Raw genomic sequence first — 25,491 nt, 5'->3', positions numbered from 1 at the left:
ATTGATTGATGATTTATTTTCTTTTACTTTCTTTCCTTCGAATACTTCTACATAAATTTTTTTAAACTATTGATTAGATTACTCCATAACCTATTTATTATCCTGGTAGTTGCTGGTATAACAAAGGCCATTTTTGCCAAATTGTCATTATAACAAAGGCTTTGTTTCATATTACATACTAACATAAATATATAGGTACTATTAAAAAAAATATAATTGTTATAATGGAACAAATACCTCTTCATTAGTCAGATGGCAGGGTTCAATGAAGTAATATATTCTGATCAAGTGAAACAGTACTACTTGTATGTGGCCAATCACTTCCAAATTGCTGATCAAGTCCTTCTCATCTGTGAATATAAATATGTAACTCTTATTACTGAATATATAATTTTGTAATTCGTTCAAACGTTCAAACTAGGGATGTAACGATACATGATTTTGCCGATACGATACCGATACCGATATTTGTAGTAATGTATCGGCGATACCGATACCGATACCGATATCGATGGCTTGGTAGAAAAATAAATAGTGAATTATGCATAAAAAGTTACCAACATTTAACAGAGACAACTGTTAATCGTATTCTTTTAAATAAAAATGCCAAATCAAAAAACAACAAAACCATTTATTTTAGTATTATTATTTTACGAAGTCAGTTAAACTTTAAGTAATACACATACAATCAGTACCTAATAAAAGTTTACTATTCTGCCGTCCTTTAACTAGAAAGCCGTTAAGCCCACGAAGTGAGTTTCGAGTAAATGGCAAAAAACACGGAAATCGTTATTTCTTAAAAATTATGACACTTACAATAATTATTGTGAGATACATCGATCGACATTTAATTATATATAAATATTAGTTTTTACCCAGAAACTGTTATAATTTATTTTTAAATTCACTTTTTCTCGTTTAGTTCAGCATAATAATCTGAAAATTTTAACTATTTACTGGACAAGACGGCCGTTTACATACCATAGCGACTTTTTAGCTAAGTAATTTAGTATTTTTATTTTCATTTTGTGATTTTTTTTTATTTAGTAATAAAATGCTTACCTAAAACGTCGTTAAGCTACTATAACTACTTTTAAGCTATGACTTTCGTTTTAATTTAAATTTCAAAAACTTTATAATCAGCGTTTAAGGGTTTTTGGATGCTTTTGTACTATGATTCTATATAGTTGTACTAAATTTTAATCTTACTAATTTTAAAAATTTGCTGCTGTCTGAGGCTTTGCTCTCGGGAATTACATCCTCTAGGTCAACCATCAACCAATGGAAAGGAAAAGGATCAAAAGCTTTTAGGTTTAAGTATTAAGGATTTAAACACTATCTAAATTAATGGTTTTAGCGTCTTATTGTGAGTAACAAGTATTTTACTCTTTTACTAAATGACTCTTTTAAGTTTTCGATAAAATTAACCTTTATTTCTCGTCATGTTCACGTTTATTTCATTACAGTGGCTCATTAAGGGGTTAAGATTGAGATAAATCTTCTCGCTTTTCTTTTTTGGAACCGTATATTCATTTAGAATTGCAATTTTAACGTTATTTTATAAATATTCTTCTGCGAGTCACGGATATGTGAGTACATATAGAACCACAAACATATAAACATAAATCGTTTCCTGAAAAAAAAATTAAGACTTGTGCACAAGGTTTTTGAAAAAATAAAACCCTGGTTTCAATAGGGCTTCAAGCTCTTACATGTGGGATGCTCTTAATAAATAATGTAGAACCGCTTATCAAATGATTAGAAGACTCTTTCATCCACATTCAGAAAATATAATATACCAGAATATGTGGAAAATAGCAGGAGGTAGAAAACTTTTTATTTGCTACTATGTAAAAAATACAAATCTTAATAATCTAATACATATAAAGATAAGAAAAAATAGCAATAGTTGCAAAATGGACTCCCCGTCAGCGGGTCAAAGGTAGTGTACTCCTAACAATTTTTGTATCACCATCTCTAGTACATTGCTTGACAGTCGATTACTAATTCCACCCAAGGGGTAAATTACATAATAATTAATAAATAGTTTTAAAAATTAAATAGTACAGACTGTCTTTCTTCTCTTTCTCGGTTACAGAGACAAATCAGAGTCTAAACAGAGAAGTACGATTGAAAGTTCGCACTGTCGTAACCATTACCTACCAAATTTTCGTAACTTTGACTTGTTATATTTTCCGTAATTTAGCTGCTAGATTGTTTAAAACTTAGTAAACCTGATCAGAAACAATACGTCTTGTAAAAGAAAATCAAAAACAATCGGTACTCTGCTTGGGAGCGACATTATTTCATCATCACTCTCATCCCCAAAACTGATGCATCACCAGAATCGGATAACTGCCTTTTAGCTAAAAAATGAGGGTTAGCTGCTTTGTAGCTAAGCAAAAAAGTGTTATTAGAATTTTTCCTAAATAAAATTACTTAACTAAAAAAGCGTTAAGGGCGAGTAACTGCAAATAAGGTAAGGATTTCCATTGGAATCGTTATATGAAAGCATATCATAAAGCAGTTATAGTCCTTTTGCGTCCCTATAGTCAAGTATAATCTGATAACGTACTTTTAGTCACGTAAAAAGCTAAAAAATAATTATTAAATCTGGCGGTTAAGGTACTTTTAAGGAAATTTAGCGAAGTAGTGTTGGTTAGACGCTTTCAAGTTATGGAATCGCTGAAAATTGTGTTACTTAACGGCTTACAATATTTTCATATATTTATAACTATTAATGCTAGAGAAATGATTCTTAGACAAAGATAGAGAATTCTGAACTCTATCACCCTACATTTAAAACTGAAAATTGACCATTTGAGGGTTAACGGCTTTTAGTTAAAGGACGGCAGTATTGGTAGAGTTTTTTCAGAAAACAAAGTGCGCACGCGCGGGCGGCCTCCCTCATCGTTCATTGGGCGCGGATTTTTGAATTATTTGATATCAAAAAAATTGGATGTTTGTAAAGTAGGTTTACGATCGAGATGTTTACGTGATAACATAATGCAATGGCAGCGCTCGAGATGAAACGGGAGATCGGTCCGTCTCTCTCTCGTTATACCTGCGATCGCGCTCGTGAGGTTTTGATGTGACACAAGTTTATGAACATGTCACCCGACTAAAACGATTTTAAAAACGTTATCACGTTAAAAATTAAAAAAATTCAAAATTATTTATTTCTTTCCTTTACATAAACAAAGTTGTGATTGGAACACTCCTAGTAAGCAAATAAAATGCTTGTGTCAGGAGGTTCCGCTCTTCCTTAACACTATTACAGAAACAGAAATAAAACAATATGAATAAATACAATGCAAAAACATAAAAGAAAAGAAATAATTTAATAAAAAAATATCGGTATCGGTTGATTTATTATCGGCGATACCGATATATCGGCTTGCCGATATATCGGCCGATATATCGGTATCTGTATCGGTATCGTTACATCCCTAGTTCAAACCATCATTTTAATGGAAGTCAAAAGTGCCAGAATGTCAATTGTTTAGCGTATGTTATGGAGGAGAATCTTCACAATGGACAATAATGGCACAACAAATGATCGTCGGTTGTCCATAGACATTTAGGCCCTCTACACTATCGTGATTGCGTATACTCGCCCAACGCTGCCCATTGTGAAGCGGACAGGATCAAGACTAAAAAAATAAAATAAAAATTAAAACGTGCATAAAGAAAACGTCATAATATAGTTAATTAAATATTTTTATTTCCAACTAGCGGTCCGCCCCGGCTTCGCCCGTGGTACATATTTGCGTTTTCTCTACATAAGAACCATCCTTGTACTTCAAGGAATATAATAAAAAAGAATTATCGAAATCGGTCCTGAACAACCAAGCTTTGCTCGGTATTTTTGGGCATTGTATTGATCATGATCCAGTCAACTTCTTAAAAGGACTATTTACTTACTATTATACCAGACCATACTAATTTTGAATAGCAAGATAATCAGTGCCGTCACCATTGTAGAAAACATCAAGAAGCTCAGACTGCCATAGTCTTTGGTCGCGCCAATATAAAAAATATACGTAAATATATTCTCGATATGAAAGTGGACTGTATTTTGATCTACGTGGTGTTAGCAAAGAGGGATAGACAGGATACACACGGCACGTACCTCGTCGGAGGGAGTAGCGTCCAGAACACACGCGCCGCCACGCGGTCAGGGTCCTCCAGCTCTGGCGGGCAAGAACGGCGTCCAGTCCCACACTCCACACAAACACACACGCGGCGGTGAGCGCGACCAAGGGCCGGGGCACGGGATACCCCGGTGGTGTTACAAGGGCACAATGCCTGATGATCTAGAGAGCCTCGTGGAAGCTCTCCGGCGGTGGCCGAGTCCCGAACCTCGCGAAGGAACGGAGCGAACTCGACTAACTGCAGCGACACGAACGTCGCGTTCACGTCTTATTGGACGTGTCACGTGGTTAGTGACCACGCGATGATTGGTTGTGCTCGTATGTAGGGAAGGATGAAGGAACACACCACAAACAATAAACGTTTAATTTCTACATTTACTATTTTAATTATATTGGCGTTACCATATCCACCCGCCCTAAATGGGTCACCATTTAAAACCAATCATAAGATACAGCGAAAAACTATGACTCTAGGATCGCATAATGCGCGCGGGTTGATAAAAGTCCTAAGAGCCACGGCGGTAATATAAATAACAAGTTCTATGGCTCTAGGAGCGCAAAATGCGAGCGGGATAATAAAAAATCCTAAAAGTCACGGCGGAAATATAACTAACAAATTCTATGACTCTAGGATCGCGTAATGCGAGCGGGGTATATAAATTCCTAAAGTCACGGCGGTATTACAACTAACAAATTCTATGACTCTAGGATCGCGTAAAGCGAGCGGGGTATAAAAAATTCCTAAAGTCACGGCGATATTATAACTAAGAAATTATAAACGAAAGCGGTGCAAAACTTAAAATTAAACTTAACTAACTGCGGTAATATACTAATGCGGTATAACTATTGTCTTGGAAGCGGACATAAACGAACGACCGGCCGAAGGTAAGTTCCCTTGGCGGTTCTAACTGTACAAACGCGCGCGACGTCGTCCTTTGAAGGATGTACTTTCTCTACGACGGCTAAAGGCCAGGTTAGGGGCGGTGCATTATCATTTATTACAACCACGACCGTTCCAGGAGTAATAGGTGTCGAAGGCGTATTCCATTTCTGCCTAACCTGCAAACCGTGTAAGTATTCCATTCTCCAACGTTTCCAAAACGACTGGACTAACTTGTCCAGTAGCGAATGCCTATCAAGCAAACTGACGTGATCAGATTTGACTTGCAGCGCGGGTAAAGCTAATAAAAGCGCGGTAATTAAAATAACACGAAACAAATGTGTTATAATATTCATATATTTAATATGATAATAATCAATGATCATGATAATTATGTGATCATTGCGCGGTAATATCACTGGATGCTTATGTGCATATTCCAGGGCGGAATCGCTTAAGACGTCCGATGGGGATAAGTCTATTGCGAATAAAAGGCCTCAAGCGGTTGAGAGCCTGCGAATAAAATTTATAAAAGAGTATATTATAATACTCCTCTGAAAAATATTTATTTTGCAGGGCGGGAATAATTTTATTCTCAGCGAAATTAAGTTCCTCTACGGTCATCATAACACCGCGGCGGGTTAATAATATAAGGAACCTATAAATATAAAATACACGACGCGACGAGACGCGAAGGGCGGTATCGTATAAAGCGCAATGCTTTATAGGCGGGCACACAGTGTGCGCTAATAATTTTCGTTCGGGAATGTCTGCAATAGACTCACTATCGGGACTCCTAAGAGGCCAATCAGATGGGTCCGAACGAGCCCACTGGGGTCCGTGGAACCACAGAGGGTGCGGTACGAGATTATGTGGCGTAATGCCACGCGAAAGAACGTCAGCGGGAATTTCAATACCAGAAACATGGTAGAAATTATCTGATGGGATGTTATACACGACTGTGGGAGCAACGAAGCCCATCATGTCCCACAGACGGGCGGCAATTGACAAAATGGAGTGCTTATTGCACATCACATCGGCGGGAGCGGTAATTTTAAAATAAAAACAATCAACAACGGTAGACCAATGCAGACCAAGTAATTTATGTTGCACGGTCTTATCAAACTCCACCGCGGAGGGTAAAAGTTTGTGCGAAGCGGAAAGATTATCTAACACATTTTAGCTATTACTATTCCATTTAATAAGATCCCACTGAGCTCCCTTAAACAAATCGATGAGCTGCTGCGACGCGGAAACTGCTTCACATTCCGTGGGAATAGAGAAGGCGATATCATCCATATACAACGAGGAAGACGCAATGCCACTCGCGAGCGGATATTTCGCGCCGTCATCTTCTACGAGCTGTCTTACCGTGCGTAGTGCATGATAAGGACTAGACTTGATGCCGAAGCAAACTCGATTAAATTGATAAAGAAGTAGCGGATCCTGCGGGCTGAAACGATATAAAAAACATTGAAAACGACGATCAAACTCACGCACGAATATCTGCAGAAATTGTTGGCGGCAATCGGCGGTCATGGCAATCGCGTGGAGACGAAAACCTAAAATTATTGTAAACAAATTGCCTTGTAAATTCGGTCCAACATGCAGAAGGTCATTCAACGAACGCTGGCTTCCAGAAGTTGGCATGCTAGCATCTAAAACCATGCGCAGCTTAGTCGACGATTTATCCTCGCGCAGAACAGCGTGATGCGGTATAATATAAATAGGTGTAGGGTCACGCGGATCATACGGAGGCGCGGGTGAAATATAATTTTTCGTTAGATAATCTTTTATGACGTCATCATATGCCAACCTTAATTTAGGTGAAGCTTGAAGCTTTCTTTCGAGGCACATGAAACGTTTTGCGGGCAATATTAAATGAGTCACCGAGAGTGTAGAAATCATCCTTAAATGGAAGCGAAACAATATATCTGCCACTCACGGGATCGCGGGTTGTAGTTAATTTATAATATTCTTCACATTCAACATCATCGGGATGTTGAACGGGCGGTGCGGTAGGAAGCTCCTCGAGCTCCCAGAAACGCCTGACTAATGAGTCAATAGCGGCGGTCTCTTGAACGTGACAACACGTCAAGGGCGGTTTATGTATGTTAGGTATGGTGGGTACTGAACCCATTATTACATAGCCTAACACCGTGCGCAATGCAGCGGGCGCCGACGAGTCACGAGATGCATGAACTACGTCGGGGAGAAGCAGATGAGGGAACAGAGAAGCACCGATTAATAAATCGATTTTATTTGGCGTACCAAAACTCTCATCTGCGAGCGGTAAATGCGAAATATGCGATAAGACAGAAGTGTCTATAACAGCGGTAGGTAGTAAATCCGTAACATGATCAACAACTAGCGGAGAAATATTAAAAGATATGTTGTTGTCAAGACGCGAATAAAATTGTATATTTACGGAATTACTATTTATAATTTTTTCTGAACCACCGAACCCCTTAATAATAGTACGTTCGGTTTTCTGCGGTTTAATACCTAAACGTTCACAACATTCATTCGTAATGAAGTGACTTTGCGAAGCGGAATCTAAAAGCGCGCGAATAACAAGCCGTTCGCCTTTACAATTATAAGATACGACTTCAGCGGTTGATAATAAAATAGTACATTGTTTATTCGCGGGCGCGTTGCATTGAAATGCGTTATCAGTATCAGCTGTATAGCTAGCGGTATATAGCGCAATTACGTCAGGGCGGCATTCGCCCGACGGCGGTGACGGCGCAGGCAACGGCGGTGTGCTGCGCGGCGGGGGGTGAGACGCAGGCGCGGGAATGGACGATTCGCGTTTCAAATGTAACATCGTATGATGTTTTAATTTACAAATGCGGCAATTAAAATTAGACGAACAACTAGAAACGCGATGTTTTATACTGAGACAATTTATACACGCGTTTCTATCCTTTACGTATTTCAAACGTTCCTGCGGACTCATTTTATGAAAACTCGAACATTTAAATAAATGTTGATGCGTAATATTCGTACAAAGACAACTATAAGCGGAATCAGCGGTTGTTACGTAAGACTGATACGTCTTAGGCGGTGCGGAAGAAGTATTATTTGAACTGCGGTTATAATTATTATTCTTTCGAGGCGGATTATTTATTCCCGAATTTGTGGAAGGACGAATGCGTTCTAGTACCTTCGCACGAGTTTGAATAAATTGAACTAAGTTATCAAAAGTAGGCATTTCACTACCAAACTTAGTCTCGAAAGCGCGAACAGTATCTGAATCTAACTTCTTCAACGCGATATGAACAATCATTAAATCTGTAATATTATCTAACTTTATATTCTGTAAGGCGCGCACTGCGCTAATAAAGTTATCAGTAAATAAATCAAAGTTTGTTGCGGACGCACAATGCAAAGGTTTAAAATCAAACATTTGATTTAAATACGCGGAAACTAACATACGTTTATCATCATATTTATTTTTTAAAGTTTGTAATATAAAATTATAATTTTCAGCGGAGGGGGTTATACCAGCTATAACAGTTGTGGCCTTCCCCGTTAATTTACCTAGTAAATAATATAAACGCTCGGCATCTGTAAGGCCGGGATTGTTGTGAACAACTGATTCAAAATTCGAAAGAAACAGCGGAAATGAGCGAATATCACCCGAAAATGGTACTAATTCGATAGGCGGTAATTTAGGCCTATTTTTATGCAAATTATTAATATCTCCGTGTGACGGACTTGGTTGCGAATATTGCGATTTAATTCTTTTAATCCTGCTATATAAAGACTCGAATGCAACGAGGCTTTTATAATCAGGTTTCGCGGTAGGTGTTAATAATAATAAGCGAGTATTGTATTCGTCTAAACACTGTTTATAATCATCGCGTAATGATTCTACCTGCGCGGACTCGTCAAGGAAACTTTCCATAAGCGCAGCGTTGTTTTGAATGTTCAAGGACAAATCATAAATTCTTTGCACCATTTCGAATATAATTTCGCGTTTAGCTAATAACATGGATAACTGCGAATCATTTATATCTTCCGAATCATTAACATCCGAAGCGTCACTATCAGGTAACTTAGTCATTTTCTTAGGCGGCATTTTTAATAACAAAAGTATATATTCAAACAGAGAATGTTACAATACAAGTTACAATAACAAGTAATACGACTAAATAAAGTAGGTCAGCGACGCAAGCGTAATATGAACCGAGTATGAATTTTCAATATGGTCGGATTATAACAGCGGATCGCGGAATGACCTAGATAACGTTATAAATTTCGAGTGCGGGTAGCGGGTAAATAAATATGATGAAATATGTTCGATTTATAATGATTTTAGCGTTATAACTGCGGATAAACGATATGAATATAGTTTTAATTAACTATTTTAATAATAATATACGCGTAACTTAATGTTACGGGCGGAATAAAATATATTTTAAGCAAAAAATAATAGATGACGCAATGTCGATCTATGCGGTATATTATAGTTATTTCACAATGAATGTACTATTAAATCGCTTATTAGGGCCTACAATGAGTATCCTAATAAGGGCGGGTTTAAAATATATTTTATATGAATAGTAGAAGACGCATTGTCGTTCTATTATATGCGGTATATTAAATAGTATTTCGCATTGAAGATACTACTAATCGCTTATTAGGTCCTACACAATGAGTATCCTAATAAGGGCGGTGGAATCATCAGGTATTATCCGGCTCGAAGGACCACTCAATGGTCGCGCCAATATAAAAAATATACGTAAATATATTCTCGATATGAAAGTGGACTGTATTTTGATCTACGTGGTGTTAGCAAAGAGGGATAGACAGGATACACACGGCACGTACCTCGTCGGAGGGAGTAGCGTCCAGAACACACGCGCCGCCACGCGGTCAGGGTCCTCCAGCTCTGGCGGGCAAGAACGGCGTCCAGTCCCACACTCCACACAAACACACACGCGGCGGTGAGCGCGACCAAGGGCCGGGGCACGGGATACCCCGGTGGTGTTACAAGGGCACAATGCCTGATGATCTAGAGAGCCTCGTGGAAGCTCTCCGGCGGTGGCCGAGTCCCGAACCTCGCGAAGGAACGGAGCGAACTCGACTAACTGCAGCGACACGAACGTCGCGTTCACGTCTTATTGGACGTGTCACGTGGTTAGTGACCACGCGATGATTGGTTGTGCTCGTATGTAGGGAAGGATGAAGGAACACACCACAAACAATAAACGTTTAATTTCTACATTTACTATTTTAATTATATTGGCGTTACCAGTCTTTGTTGAATTGTTTAATACAAACACACAAATCGATATAACATCGATGAAATGTACGAACTGTTGTGTCAAATTTTTGGGTGGACATTGGAAGATTGGATCCTGGAAAATTTTAAGAAATCATATCTATTAATAACATATAGGTATCTATTTATTTAAAGAAAAGATAGTTTATAATTAGTTACACAAGTACGTTTTCGCTTATAACTTTTTTATTTATAGTGCTACGACATAAAGTTACGAACCAAAGTTGTAGTTAATTTAATTTGCAACAAATAATGAGAACAATTTTTTGTCATCAGATAAATAGTTTAAGAGATATATCGTAAAAACCATATCAACCGCTATTTTCAAGATGGCGGCCGTGGGACAAGGGTGGCGACCCCACAAACTTGGTCATAGCTTCACACTGACCCCCCCTAAACATCAAAAAAATTAAATTGCGTCCTCTAAAAACCGCAACCCCAAATGTAACATTCAATGGACTAAAATACCAATAATCATTTTTTTTCAATACTATGACAAATAAATATAAGACATAGGTACCTACCATTCACGATTTCCCTTAGCTTTCCGTTGAGAGTAGCAAAAGTAGATGGTATAACGAAGCAAGTTAAAGTGAAGTGTGCTGAGAGCAAAAAGTTCACTAGATAGTGTAAAAAGAAAAATGTTAGCAGGTATGCTACCAGACCTGGAAATAAATATATGTGTATAAGTACAATAATTTATTTCGATACAACAACATACATATGATTTGGAAAGATTGTATGGAATTTGGAAGAATGTTCTACGGTTTTCTCAATAAAATTCTTCAGCTACTAAAATATATGCCGTCAGAGTACACTGACTAATAAACCATTTAACCATTAAAATATTATCTCATTTTTATGATATCCCGAAATGAGATATAAGATAACGCCACAAACGTGAACGCGAACTTCTGTAGCGAGTGGTCGGCGTCAACTGCTCGAGTAGTCGGTTTCTGATTAGTCGAGTCATTGATTTTCAGGTAGGGGGGACCGTCGACGGCTCTAGTCAACGGCTCTAGCAGTCGGTGTATGCCTCACGACCACTCGCGTGCCGTCGACGGCACGGTGGAATTTCGTCATGCAGTTGACGGCTTGAAGCGGTCGCGAAGGCTCGAGCAGTCATGTGTACGGCGATGATTGAATGTCTATAGTTCACCGCGCTGTCGCGGCTTCAAAGTTCAAACCGTCGGTCTCAACTGCTTGAAGCGATCCGTGTACGGCCGCCCAGAGGGCGAACATAGGGACAGAGAAAGCGACTTTGTTTTATACTATGTAGTGATGGAATTGTAAAGATTTAATTATCGTAAAATATTTGGTTACTAACTCTCATGCTTTCCATCCTTTATATGGTAGAAGCAACCGATTCCTGTTAGATATACACATGTAAAAAATAATATGAGCATTATTTTTCTTTTTTTCTTCTCTTCGGATAACGAAATCTTTTCTGGATCATTGGTCAAATCGTGATTCAAGATCACTAATTTTATTTTCTGAAAAATCATCCAATTTCTATTTATCAAATAAAAAAATTAAGATGAAAATGGTGGATGGACACGATGAAAGAAAAATAAAATAAAGGCTCTCAATAAATATCGTAAAAGCCGTATGAAATTTACATTAAACTAGCTTTCCAACCGCAGCTTCGCCCGCATTGTCTAAAACATAATAAATTATACAGGGTGTCCCACTGTTGGTATACTAAGCTCAAAGGAGGTTATAGTTTTGCATACGCTGAGTACGTAAAAAATACTTAAAAAAATCCAGACGCATTTTTTTTCAAATAGATGAATTCTTAAAACTCTATGTGTACACCCATAACAAGCAACTCGCCCATTTTTGCCACTAGCACGTGAGCTATCGTTTAAGATTATGTTTTCATAGACAAAATGCTCACATTAGAGAAGCGGTATATGACGGCTGCGCGAAGCTAGAGAAGAAAACGTACGTTACGTAATTTTGTTGTTTATGTATTTTTTACGTGATCAGTGTATGCAAAACTACAAGTTCCTTCGCGCTTAGTATACCAATAGCGGGACACCCTGTATACTAAAACTTTCCTCTTGAATCACTCTATCTATAAAAAACAAACCGCATCAAAATCCGTTGCGTAGTTTTGAACATTTAAGCATACATACACATAGGGACATAGGGACAGAGAAAGCGACTTTGTTTTATACTATGTAGTGATACTCAGGTCTACCGTCCCTTTAGCACATAACAACATAAAAAAAGCATAAATTAAAAGTAAACACATGATAACACATTAAGCAGAGCACGTGTGTCAGAAGTGAAACTTTTTTTTGGCAAGATTTAAAGATACTAAAATCGTGGCCTTACTCCATGACGTGACGGTATTGTAAGACGCGACCTTGAAATTTTACTCTCACCGCGCCTAAGAAGTTTCACTTCAAAATAGGTTTGAACGGAACTCTCGACGCGAGTTCGACTTGTCCGGTTTTTTACCTGAAGCATATTGAGATATTTACTCATAATTTTCATCCATTTCAAAGAAAAATACGATCCAATCGTATTATTGGTTGTCATAAGTAAAAATTCTAGTACCCATAGAATAAAATCAATAAATGTGCCAGATTTCGTTGGTGTATGAAGAAAGTGGATAATGAAACCAATAACAGCCATAATATCTAAAAAACAAATTTTATTATGTTATTTATTTATTTATTACACTTTATTGTAATACAATCATTAAATAACAAGAAACAATAAAAAGAAAATAATAATATTACAGAAAATATGGTACTAGAAAGATGTAGTACAATTGGCGGCCTTATCACTAAGCAGTGATCTCTGCCAGGCAACCACCAAGCATTTTGTAAATAAAGCTATAATGTAATAAGACATACTTGACAAGGTTTTAATATAATTTGTGATGTTCATCTCATCTTAATGAATTAAATAGTTTTAAATTCACATAAGGCCGAGGCTATACAATTCTTTTTTAATATTTTTTTGTTGGCAGTAAGTAAGTACAATAAAGTATTTAAATAAATAAATGATCGGTAAGTAGCGTATGCTTATCCACACGAATCCATCTTTGTATCAAATTTCATAAAGATCCGATCAACTTCTTGCAAATATGTAGTAAATAGTAATAAACACCTATCCTTAACTTTCAGGACCGACTCCTTGGTACAGTGGTTGACGCGTGAGCGTAACACCGAGGGGTCCTGGCTTCGATTCCCGGTGGAGACGAAGAAAAAAAAAATGTCTTGGTCTGGTAGGACACAGCAGGCTGATCACCTACTTGTCCCTAAAGAAAATCGATCAGTGAAACAGATATATAATGCATCTGCCCCTTACCCCACTACACATGGGGCTTCACTTAACTTTCAGAATACCTAAGTTTGATAAAATGGCATACCAAAGACTACAAAAGTACAAACTCATACATTTTCTTCAACTAGAATTATTCTAGAAGCAATTTTGCAGTGTCACAACATAGTTTTACCATTTTTTTACACGCTTTATATTAGCTTCACCTGTATGTTTGTAACCGACTTCTTTGGGCGCGATTTTGACCCACTTTAAACGGCCAGATTTCGTTCAAACTTTGTAGATTTATTGAGGACCGATGACAATTACCTATACACTAATTTGATAAAAATTTTCTATTTTTTAGTTCGGTTTTCTTTAAAAAGCGTGTTTTTTAGTTTTTTTAAACTATTATTATTTTACTACCGGTTCGGAACTACTTACTTATAACAGTTATGATTACATAGCCATGGTAAGCATAACGCTTGTGTATTGCAGCACGGTATCCACTTTGTACCTTTGAAAACGTGATAGGCGCAACACAGAATATACGGGACCACCATAATATTTTATGTAAAGCACCAGTTACCACAAAACTGGTGTCTTTTATTTGGTTTTCATTTGAGAGAGAAATCCGTCTCGATTTATTAAATACAATATGATCTTTGTCGAAATTTGTATTTATATTGTTAAACTGTATCATTTTGTCTGTTTTAAAAGTGTTCTTTTGCTTTTATCTGAAACAAGGAATTTTATTTATTATTTTTTTTACAGCACTTCAATTCACTAGATTAACAAGGACTTATTACTTACAAGAAATCTTTTAGGTTACCTGAAAACAATGAAAACAGCTAAGCGGCGGCAACGTACTAAATAAGTATAAGAACTCAAATAAATCTCAAATTCATAAATAGGTGAAAATATAAAAATACAATATCTTTTACAACCTTATTGTCCTCTTAACGAAAATAATTAGTTCAAATATTAACTACTAATTGCCAATCCAAAAACTGACCGCGCTCTTAGTCGCTTAACCCTAGTTTGTATCACAATCGGTAACTGCATTACTGCAGTACCACATACAATATAATACTATACGGTATATAGGCCAGGAGATACTGACAAAGTCGCTGTAAGTCACACCGGAAAAGTATGGCATGACACTACCGCCTACAACTTTTTTGTGGGCTATCGGTAAATTTTAAAATGTTTGTGTTACAAATCGTTTGACTTTCGCTATTTATCCGACGAGTTCGACTAACGCCCACGCGACTAGTCCGCCGGTACCAGCGTTCTGACCATCATTTTTCTTTTTGTCATTGCGCACTATGACCCCTGTAGAACCGCCATCCTGTAACAACTGACCCAAAAATTTGTGTCAGTATCTCCCGGCCTAATAACGAAGGATTTAAAAACCCGCATGTGTAATTTAAAATAATATGCTTCGGATATCTGATTTATTATTACGAAAATGATAAATGTACTATGATAAACCAAAAGTACCCTCAGTTCTATATAATTATAGGTTTTTATCTGTTTTATGAAATCCTTCTGTGTTACTGTGTATACAGGAATTTTCAATTGCTACTTGTGAATTTCAAGGTTCTATTTCCATTTATGTTGTATGTTTAATTATTTACTAATATATTAAACAGTTGTAATAATAAACAAACAGTTTTGTTATAATTTAATTGTGTTTTAATGATTTTTTCCCTTCTGCTCCATACAAAAGAATTATTTAAATAAATACGACAGAATATAATAAGAATTCTATTATTAATAAATTATAACTATGCGAAGGTCAAAGAAGGAATAATTATTAACATTCTTGATAGTGCCTAGGAATTACCGTTTAAAATATTATGGCTTTATTTCGGCAGACTATTATAAGAAAAAAAAAATAAAACTAAAAGTTTAGGTACCTAATTTAACTTACTAATAACATTTTTTTAAGTGAAACTTCTTTACGAGCGTTGAGAGTAAAATTTCATGGTCACGTCATGGTAATACCATCACGTCATTGAGTATGGGGACGATTTTGGTATCTTTGAATCTTGCCAACACTTCTGACACTCTTTTTTTGTTATAACGACGAAATATTCTACGGTAGGTACTCATACAACTATACCAAGATCTACTTTAAATAATGCATGTCTTCACTAAATTCTGTCCCTATGTAGGTATGCTTAAATCTTTAAAACTACGCGACGGATTTTGATGCAGTTTTTTGTAATATATAGAGTGATTTAAGAGAAAGGTTTTAGTATATAATTTATAAGTTTTAGACAAAGCGGGTGAAGCCGCGGGCGGTTAGCTAGTATTATCATATTTTGTAATCTCCATTACGAAGTAATAATCGGTTTTAAATGGAACCGAAGCAAACACGTGATTACTTTAATGTGTTTATAATAAGAAATCCTAGACATTACAATTTATTATTTAACTTCAGCGTCTGTAAAAGAGCACAAATATTCAATTCAGGTAATAATTCAATAATTCACATTTTTTATATTATGTATGCTGGATGGTGGTTCTACAGGGGTCTTAGTACGCAATGACAAAAAGAAAAATTATGGTCAGAACGCTGATACCGGATACCTTAAGATACTGTAATATTTTCACCGTGTGTGACGCGCTTAATGCTATAACTTTGAGTTGGGAATAGAAAGTAAAAATCGGTAGAAGTAAACAAGCTTCGTTAAAAAATATTACGAAGTTACGTAGGTATAAACTATGAGTTTCATACTTCAGAGATGTTCCTGTGAAATGTTAAATCATGACCAAAATTAACTGCATTTACTTATTTACAAAGCAGAGTTTAGTATGAATATAGAGTCACAGTCACTGCCTTCAACACGTTTTGAATAAAATTTACTTACCTAGGCACTAGGCATGGGTAGGTAATGCGTGTAATAGTACAAAAGTAATGTCACTTTGACACGTAATGCAACATCACGCATTACGCATTAGTTACAAACATCACTCATCACTTCGGCAACGTTCGGTCAGCGTCGTTAGTTTGAATTGTCACGAGCGCCCACCGCGCGCAGCCGATGTTAAATTTTTCCGGCCGCGCATATCGCGAAAAAGAGACAGAGAATGGTGACACGTGCTATGCATTTTAGTATTCAAATGTTTTGATTGTTTAAATATTATGTCGCCAAGTATGTTACCGGGCGGAGTAGGTTAGATTGTTTGTAATTAGTTTGGATAATATATAGATTTTTGTTTAGTTCGAAGCGTGCGTGTTCTTTCCGTAGTGTGTGCTAACCAGTGCTAAGTGCTAACAAAGTTTTTGTGTTTTGTAAATAAATATTTAAGTAAGTAGGTACTAATATTAATAGGTCTTTACCACAGAGCCACCTACCATGAAATTGCCGCTTTTTTGCTTTGTTTTATTATCGAAATTAATGTTTTATCTCAAAAATAGAGTAAGTACTTAAGTAGGTTTATAATGTTTCACGCTAGTAAAAGAAATAGCATTGTAATTTGTAGCCAAATGCTTGAAAATAAAAAATAGGTATATAAATTTGTTTGTATGAAAATTACAACTTCTTTATATTTTTCTATACAAAACGGCAATTTCACCTAATATGATAAGGCAAACGTAAATTTGTTTATTACCTAATACTTTATTATTATTATTTACAAAATATAAAAACATAATAATATTTTCTAGAACTATTTCGTGAAAGAAAATAACTTATTAGGGGAGACTTTTGTGATTGTTTGTGACAAAAAAATGGCATCTAAGCGAAAATCTAGTCCACTGTGGAACCACTTTGAGCAAACGGAGCCAAAGAAAGCAAAGTGTCTGTATTGTTCAAAGATTCTGGCAATGTCTTCTAACTCCATTGGTAGCTTAAGCCGGCACATAAAACAAGTACATCCCACTATAAATATATCTATGAACAGATTAGAACCTGTTCAAGAAGTGTCCTCGGCTGATGTAAGTGAAGTAGCTAGTATAAGCACCGCAAATTTGAACGTGCAAGCCACAATAGGTAGTACTTCAAGAACTACCCCTCCAGCAGTAAGTGCACTTGCTCGACGACGTTCGGGGGTGGCTCCGTCTATGAATCAATTCGTTGTGGTGAAAAAGCCCCTGCCACTAAATAGAGTTCAGCAGATCGACGAACAATTAGTCAGAATGATTGCAAAAGGCTATCACGCTTTGAGGATCGTAGAGGAAAGAGAGTTTCGAAAATTAGTCGAAATGCTAAATTCTGGATACTCACTACCCACACGCAAAACAGTTTCGGAAACTCTGCTTCCTAAAGTTTACAATAAACTATTAGAAAATGTAAAAAGTAAAATCACAAAAGCTACGGCTATATGTATCACCACCGATGGTTGGAAATCTATTACTAATGATGACTATATTGCAATAACTGCACATTATATAGATGTAGACTCCCATCAATTAGTGTCAGTTATGATTGGGTGCATTAATTTTGATAAAAGTCACACAAGTGTAAATATATCTCATTTCCTGAGGCAAAAGTTCACAGAGTGGAACATCGAACATAACATTGGCGCGATTGTCAGCGACAACGCCGCTAACATTTTGGGCGCAGTGCGAATAGGTGGTTGGAGATCAGTTAGCTGTTTCGCCCACAGTCTTAACTTAGTTGTGCAAGAAAGTATCGGCAAAATTGCACACATACTGACGAAAGTAAAACAATTAGTGGAATACTTTCATCGAAGTCAGCCTGGGGCTAAAAAGCTTAAAGAGATTCAGATTCAAATGAACATTGGGCCACTCAAATTGAAACAAGACGTCAGTACACGGTGGAATTCCACTTACGACATGTTGGACCGTCTACTGAGGATTAAAGATGCTGTGACTGCTACTGTGGCAATTATGAGGGCTGATTTAGCCCTATCACAAGAGGAGTGGGCGATTGTAGAAAGAGCGATCCCTATTTTAAAGGTGTTCTACGAGGTCACCAATGAAGTGAGTGGAGAAGAATATGTCTCCGCTTCAAAATATATTGTTTTTTGCAAGGTGTTGTTTATGCAAATAGAAAAAACTTCTGCCGAGACCTATGCACCGATTGAGGAACTAGTGGCGTCATTAAAATTCGAGATGAGACGTAGATTCGGCGATATCGAAAAACATGTCCTGCTTAGTGAAGCTACTATCTTAGACCCACGCTTTAAAAAAACTGGATTTCGAGATCCTACCAACTTCCAGAATGCCGCAGCGGCACTCAAAATGAAAATCGGTAGAATTGTCTTGCCCGATGAGGACACAGCGAACAATCCAGTGCCCGAAGAACCGACCCCTGGTCCTTCTAAAACAGGCTCAATTTGGGAGGACTTCGATGTCGAAGTTTCACGATTGATACCAGAAAATCCAACTGCAGCCGGAATCGTGGAATTTGATAAATATTTACAGGAGCCGTTGATCAGCCGGCATCAAGATCCGCTGCAGTGGTGGAGGGAACGTAAAGAAGTTTATCCGCGACTCCACAGATATATGCTAAAACGCCTAAATATCACGGCAACATCTGTTCCTTGCGAGCGAGTCTTTTCTAAAGCAGGGTTAACGCTGAACGAAAGAAGAACTCGGCTTACAACAAAAAAAATATCGGAACTTATGTTCATTAGTTGCAATAAGATGTGAAATAGTTACCTATGTTACAAAAAAAAAACTAAAAAAATCCAAAAAAGTACATAAAAAAAAGATAAAAAAAAAATTAAAAAAAAATAAATATTGTACAAATGTGTATATATGCGTATGTATATGTTTATATATGTATAAACCAATCAATGTTGTAAATAGTTGATTTTTAAATACGCCTGTCTTCCTTAAACAAAGATTGCCAGTCCTAAGCCTGGAGGGCCCCTTTTTTATTTTGTTTTACATTTGCTTGTGTTCATTACAATTATTAACAAACAACATAAAGTACGTGGCCAAGTATGAAGGAAAATCAACTACATTTTTTAAATATTTACTTAAATTGTAATTTTACGATATGTAATAAGTATTGCAGTTATTATTGCTATTTTTCAATATGATCTGTAACACTTTACATATCACCTTAAACATTACTCGGTCATCATTTCATTAAAAATCGATCGGGTAATGTGTGATGTTACGGAGTAATGTCACTTCCGTGGAAGAGATGCGTGATGTTGCATTACTTTTTGACGTACTGTTTTGCGCATGTCTACTAGGCACTTTATTTCTCATTTAATAGGCACCGAATTAACCTGAACCTTTATACCCTAGCCCAAAAGATACACGCTCTCATATAGTAAGATAAACAGAATATATCTAGAAAAGAAAAAGCTTTCCCTTTATGTGCTAGATAAAAGACATGCAGCCCAAAAGTTGTGTAGTACGAGGCACTCTGGCCCTAGTTCTACGGATGATGAGACCACTAGCATTGGCTCCTATATCCATCACTACTGAGCGGGATGGATACCGTATACGAGTCTCCCGCTTCTACGCCGTTTTAGGATGGTTTTTTTATACACTTCTCAGTAAGTCGTATTGATTAATTGGTTAAACTAATGTTATAGATGCTTTTAACAATTCAACGTTATACAAACATGTACGTGTTGTTAGACCTATATTTTTATCCTTATTCAATTTGGGCAGACCTAGACCCTGATTATCCTGAACTGTTTTATTGGTAGTAAAGTTGCGATGGAAATCGTTTTGAACTAATAAATAAATAAAAATTAAATAATCATTTAAATAGATAGGTCATTGTCGTAATTAATAGATACGTTTGATGAACTTTACTTTTTTTTTCAGATATTTTAATTGTATTAGGCATCATACTCCATGAGATTTGGGAAGATGAGTCGATCCCTATAACAACCGTCACCAAAAAGTCTTCTGTTAATGGTTATGTGTGGATTATAAATTTCATTGCATTGTCGATTTATATAGGCTATGGATATTATACTAATCTAAAGAGAATCAAAATCATGATTCAGCAAATTATAATTATTGATAAGGTAAGTAAGCTATCCTATCGACTTCAAGAATGGAAGAAGGATCTCAATTTGACTGTATTTTTTTTGAAAGGCTTTTGACAGAGAGAACAGATTTTTATGATTCTTTTTTATTTGAAAACTGGTGTTTTCAAATAAAAAAGAATTTGGTTAAGTTTGGACAGTCTCAAGACTACAGTTTTTTTGTAAAATATTTTTTGGAAAATGCTCCGGACTAGGATCTGGTTTTAAAATCGTAATATTTTCTTCACACGTATGTTAGTATACTTGTATGTTTGTATGAAATAAATCCTTAAGAGTCGATTTGACCCACTTTAAATGGACAGATTGAATTCAAACTTTGTAACAATAAATCTTATTTTAATTTTTTGAACCTATGTTTATCAATACTTTTAATTCAGATAAAGTTAACCATTCGCAAAAAGAAAAATGATGACGAGAAAAAATTTATAGCTGCGGCTGTATTATTGTTCCTATTGCGTATATGTATTGATATTCATGCGACAAATTCTAGTTTCCAAATTCATGGATTATACAGTGAGTACTTACTATTTTCATATTTCTGTTATTATAAATGTTTTGTGTTTCATATTTAAAAGATGATGGAATAGGTACTTATGTGTAGGTTTTTCAAAAAAAAAGAAAAAAAAAATAGTCGATTCGTCTGTATATAATAATTATGTTGTGTTTTCATTATTGAATATAGATCTGTAAAAGTTTATTGTAGTTCTTACAATAAAAATATGTATACAGGGTTACTTGTAAAACACCAGTAACCTCGCAGGACAAGATAGCTTATATCATAAGTAACAACATTTGTTATTACAACATCAACTATTTATACCCCTAATTGATAAGAGTAAGGCAGGATAACGTTTGCCAGGACAGCTAGTTTATACATTCCTCGATAAATGGGCTATCTTACACTGAAATAATGTTTCAAATAGGACCAGTAGTTCCTGAGATTAGCGCGTTCAAACAACAAACTCTTCAGCTTTATAATATTAGTATAGATTTTAATTTGTATTATTTTAGTATATTAGTATATAATAGCTGTTATTGTATTATAGGTATATCATTCTACTCGTACTCATGTCTCCACTTCTTACACATTGGAATTTGTCTATTACATATTCAAATGTTTGCGTTGTACGTGGAGTTGCTGCCAATCTTACAATGTGTGCAGGACGATCTAGAAGCTCTCGCTAACATGAAGCCTAATGGTAAGGTATAAACACATTATTAAGCTATTGCATAGCTTCTATCGCGGGCTTTGAGCGCGGGGACCGAATCCAGAAATTTAGTAACGAAAAACCTCACGCTCCCCACTCCGTCGGGCGCGGAGGTGTGGCTTGAAGGCATAGCATGCAATAGCTTTACCGCGGCAGTCCCCGAGTGCCACACGTCGTTTTTTATTTCTTTCCTAAAAGGGTTGCCTGGTAGAGATCGCTATCTAGCGATAAAGGGGCCTTTTCCTAATTTTAAATGTATTTTTTGCTTTCATGTTACAAATTTAATCCAATAGATTTAGTTTATAATTTTTGTCATTCCAAATGAAGATTTTCATAGTTGCCATGTTCTTTAACACTAGGATCTTTTAAGTATTCTTTTAAATAATTTGCGGAGTTATTAATTTCTCTAATCAGTTGTTATTATTATTATATGTTTTCTTCTTTATTTGAAAAAAGAAGGCATAAGGTTGTCCAATGTGCATCGAAATTATTAATATTTTTTATAGCTTCATCACCTATAATATACAGCGGGGCAGTGAAGAGAAAAATTGTTATAATCGAAGACAGATTTAATTCATTCAGCAATATTTATTGGAAAATCAATGAGTCGAATGAGGTCTCTGTCATCTTATTGTATGCATGTATTGTGTTTAGACTGACTAATTGTATATTTGCTTCCACTAACGACATTTATTTTAATGGTGAGTGTAAATTAACAAGCTTATTATATGTATACTAGGTTTCCGCCCTCGGCTTCGCCCGCGCAGTCAAAGAAAAATCCGCATAGTTCCCGTTCCCGTGGGATTTCCGGGATTGCGTCATTTTCCCGGGATAAAAAGTAGCCTATGTCCTTTCTCGGGTATCAAAAATATCTCCATACCAAATTTCATGAAAATTGGTACAGTAGTGTAGGCGTGATTGAGTAACAGACAGACAGACAGAGTTACTTTCGCATTTATAATATTAGTATGGATATATGCCTGCATGTTTTTATGCAATCGACTCTTTTATTTTAGACTCGATTTTGACTTTAGACGGACAGATATAATTCAAGGATTGGTGACAATACAATAATTCCTTATTTAAACGTGTTTCTAACTATAAAGTTATCATTATTGGCACATGCTCATAAGCTCAAAAATATATACATTCGTCACCGTGTACGTGTGACAAGTCCAAGGACAAGTCTTAAGAGTTTTTAGACTTGATTCTTTGCATCCGACCTACTTTTTAAAAACCTTAAAATAACTACATAGTAGGTACATAATATAAGAATGTGTAAACAAACAATGTTTTCTCAGTTACAGAGGTTTATGCATATAAAATTTACTCGCTGTCTCAGTTATAGAGGTAACTATGATGATAAATCGAAAGAACAAATCCCAGATAAGAACCTCGTCCCACTAATAGAGGTAATTCAGTGCCAAAGTGTTGGGACCTCAGCATGAGTTCCAGTTATGGAGGTTTCTCACTTATCCAGGTTTCACTAAAACAAAGTCACCTTAAGATAGATGCTTAGATCTTTAAAATTATGCTTCAGATTTTGATGGGTTTTTTTTATAGATGGCTCTCGAGGAAATATTTGAAGATATATTAATTTTTAAGTTTTAAACCAAGCGGGCGAAGCCGTGGGCTGAATGAGCTATAGTTATAATAATAATTCGTAAAAATTGGGAGTTTTGAAATAATCAAAATTGTCCTTTCAGCTAAAGGTTTCACGAGTGGCGTCTCGACATTGTTCCATTTTTTGACCTTCTTGTATCATATATTGTCCATGATGTTAATCATCGAACCATTTGTAAGAATTGATAAAAAGGTAACAAACACAACAAACTTAGAAAGTAAGTAGGACGTTATAACTTTACGGGCATAAATTCGTGGTACAAATCAGCCATTTATTTTGTAACACATGTTTTATAGTTAGTTACTTTCATACTTAACAAAGCAAGAAGTATTTAATAATAAAATTCTTTATTGATAATATATGATAATAGTACATACAGTCTCGTCTCAGTGCCCACGATACAGGCTTGCCTATAGTGTGCTGTGTGGGTACTATTGGTAAACCTTTATTATAAACCTAGATAAAGCCAAATGTATGTAAAACGTGCAACATAAATAACTGTGTAAAACATATGGTTTTTAAATAAATGTATTATTCATTTTTCATTTTCAGTCTACTATAGTTATTATTCTGTGATACAGTGTTGAAAAGTTATGATAGTATGTACCTCAATAAGGTTTGCGTCAAAAATATACTCGATTTTGTTTAAAAAATTTACGTTATTTCAGATAGTGGAGATAAATCTGATCCTTGGAGAGCTTATGACTGACGAAACTCTGAATTTAGAGCATTACCCGGAACTAGATATACTCCATATGGAACTATGCGAATACGATTTTACATATCAACCGATGGGGTTGATTACTATGCACAGATCCTTAATTGCTCAGGTTTGGTTTCAAAAAATTTTGTAATTAGTAATTATTTGCGTATTAAAATATCTATAGATTTGTGTACTCAATATTTTCAAGATTACATCAAAAGTATAGTAAAAAATTAAAATTAAATCACTTCATTACGAATAGAAATATTTAAATAAATAATTTATTTTCAGACATTAGGCGTAGTGTTGACTTATCTCATTATTATAATACAGTTTTAGTAATTGAAGAAGTAAATATCTAAAAACCGTTAGTTGAGACATTAAAAAAGTGTACCCTTACGACTTACGTATATGGCATTTTTTTTGCTTCCAGTGGCTTACAATGAAAATAGCTGTGTTTTACCTGAAAATAAAACACATATTAAATACTTACCTATATTTGAAGCTTACTTCATTGAGAAGGCACCTAGCTTTTTCCGCCTATTTTTCCCTCTCTTTCCGTTGTATATATGCTATCTCTCTCGCACACCTCTCCACCAGGTGGCGGGGCGCACGATAATGTCGGGCGCTGGATGTTTTTCATTGAGTCGAAATCCACAACAGGTGGACGTTAAGTGTAAGCTTCAAATATAGGTAAGTATTTAATATGTGTTTTATTTTCAGGTAAAACACAGCTATTAAACACTTGACCGTAATTTGAAGCTTACTTCATTGAGACCTGTTTGTTACCCACCTGGTGTACAATATATGGACGCCAATGTGAATTTGAATACATAAGTAATTACTTTTTTCTTTATTTGAAAGAGTAAGGTGTGCAGATAGTATACCTACCAATAAATCACACAAATTTTTATATTATATAATATATTAACAATCCCAGATGAAAAGTTAATCAAATAAGAACCAAAAAGTTAATCATAATGATTAAAAGTATTAGAACTTATGAGATTGGTTCAAGCGTACCTTAGTTAACCTTTTGGGCTTGAAAAGTTAAAGTTACTACAATTTTCACTATCTTTAGCGTAAATCTGCGAAAGCGCCAGTAACGACTTTCAATTACGCATTTAGATGTTACTTACAAAATGAAGCAACAGCTGATCCCGACGAGGCAAAAATACCTCAAACTCAAACCTTTATTTATTCAATTAGAACTCTGTAGAAGCACAATTGAATCATCTTAACATAGAATTACCACCTGTCTCAACTCACACAGTTTTAACCCAACCTGCTACAAGCGGACAAGAAGAGAACTTGGTCCTTACTTTTGGGGTCAGAAATAAATTTAAAAGGTCACCCCCTT

At 35.8% G+C, this 25,491-nt stretch overlaps 1 protein-coding gene and 1 pseudogene across 1 annotated transcript; one reads left to right on the top strand and one right to left on the bottom strand.

Moving 5' to 3' along the window:
• Positions 1–4,021: 4,021 nt before the first annotated feature.
• On the bottom strand, positions 4,022–8,017 carry LOC149899258 (uncharacterized; annotated as a pseudogene).
• Positions 8,018–17,342: 9,325 nt separating this feature from the next.
• On the top strand, positions 17,343–24,137 carry LOC149899257 (E3 SUMO-protein ligase ZBED1-like). Its single transcript, XM_090114629.1, has 3 exons — positions 17,343–19,050; positions 21,643–21,795; positions 24,097–24,137. Exons 1-3 carry the CDS (start codon positions 17,343–17,345, stop codon positions 24,135–24,137), a joined length of 1,902 nt encoding a protein of 633 aa, XP_089970755.1.
• Positions 24,138–25,491: the final 1,354 nt, after the last annotated feature.

Source organism: Colias eurytheme, chromosome 21 (genome assembly GCF_061535395.1).
Source record: "Colias eurytheme isolate Ceu_HAF_F1 chromosome 21, ilColEury1 Martin Lab GWU primary, whole genome shotgun sequence".
Taxonomy (NCBI): Eukaryota; Metazoa; Arthropoda; class Insecta; order Lepidoptera; family Pieridae; genus Colias; species Colias eurytheme.
The sequence above is the reverse complement of the archived record's forward strand: the minus strand, read 5'-3'. Positions and strand labels throughout refer to the sequence as shown.

What these genes read in the sequence shown, in the direction of transcription:
- LOC149899257 (XM_090114629.1), top strand. Translation starts at nt 17,343, where the DNA reads ATGGCATCTAAGCGAAAATCTAGTCCACTGTGGAACCACTTTGAGCAA. An exon ending in GCTGCAGTGGTGGAGGGAAC is followed by an intron (nt 19,051 to 21,642) that starts GTAAAGAAGTTT and finishes ATTGTATTATAG; the next exon opens with GTATATCATTCTACTCGTAC. An exon ending in CGCTAACATGAAGCCTAATG is followed by an intron (nt 21,796 to 24,096) that starts GTAAGGTATAAA and finishes ACGTTATTTCAG; the next exon opens with ATAGTGGAGATAAATCTGAT.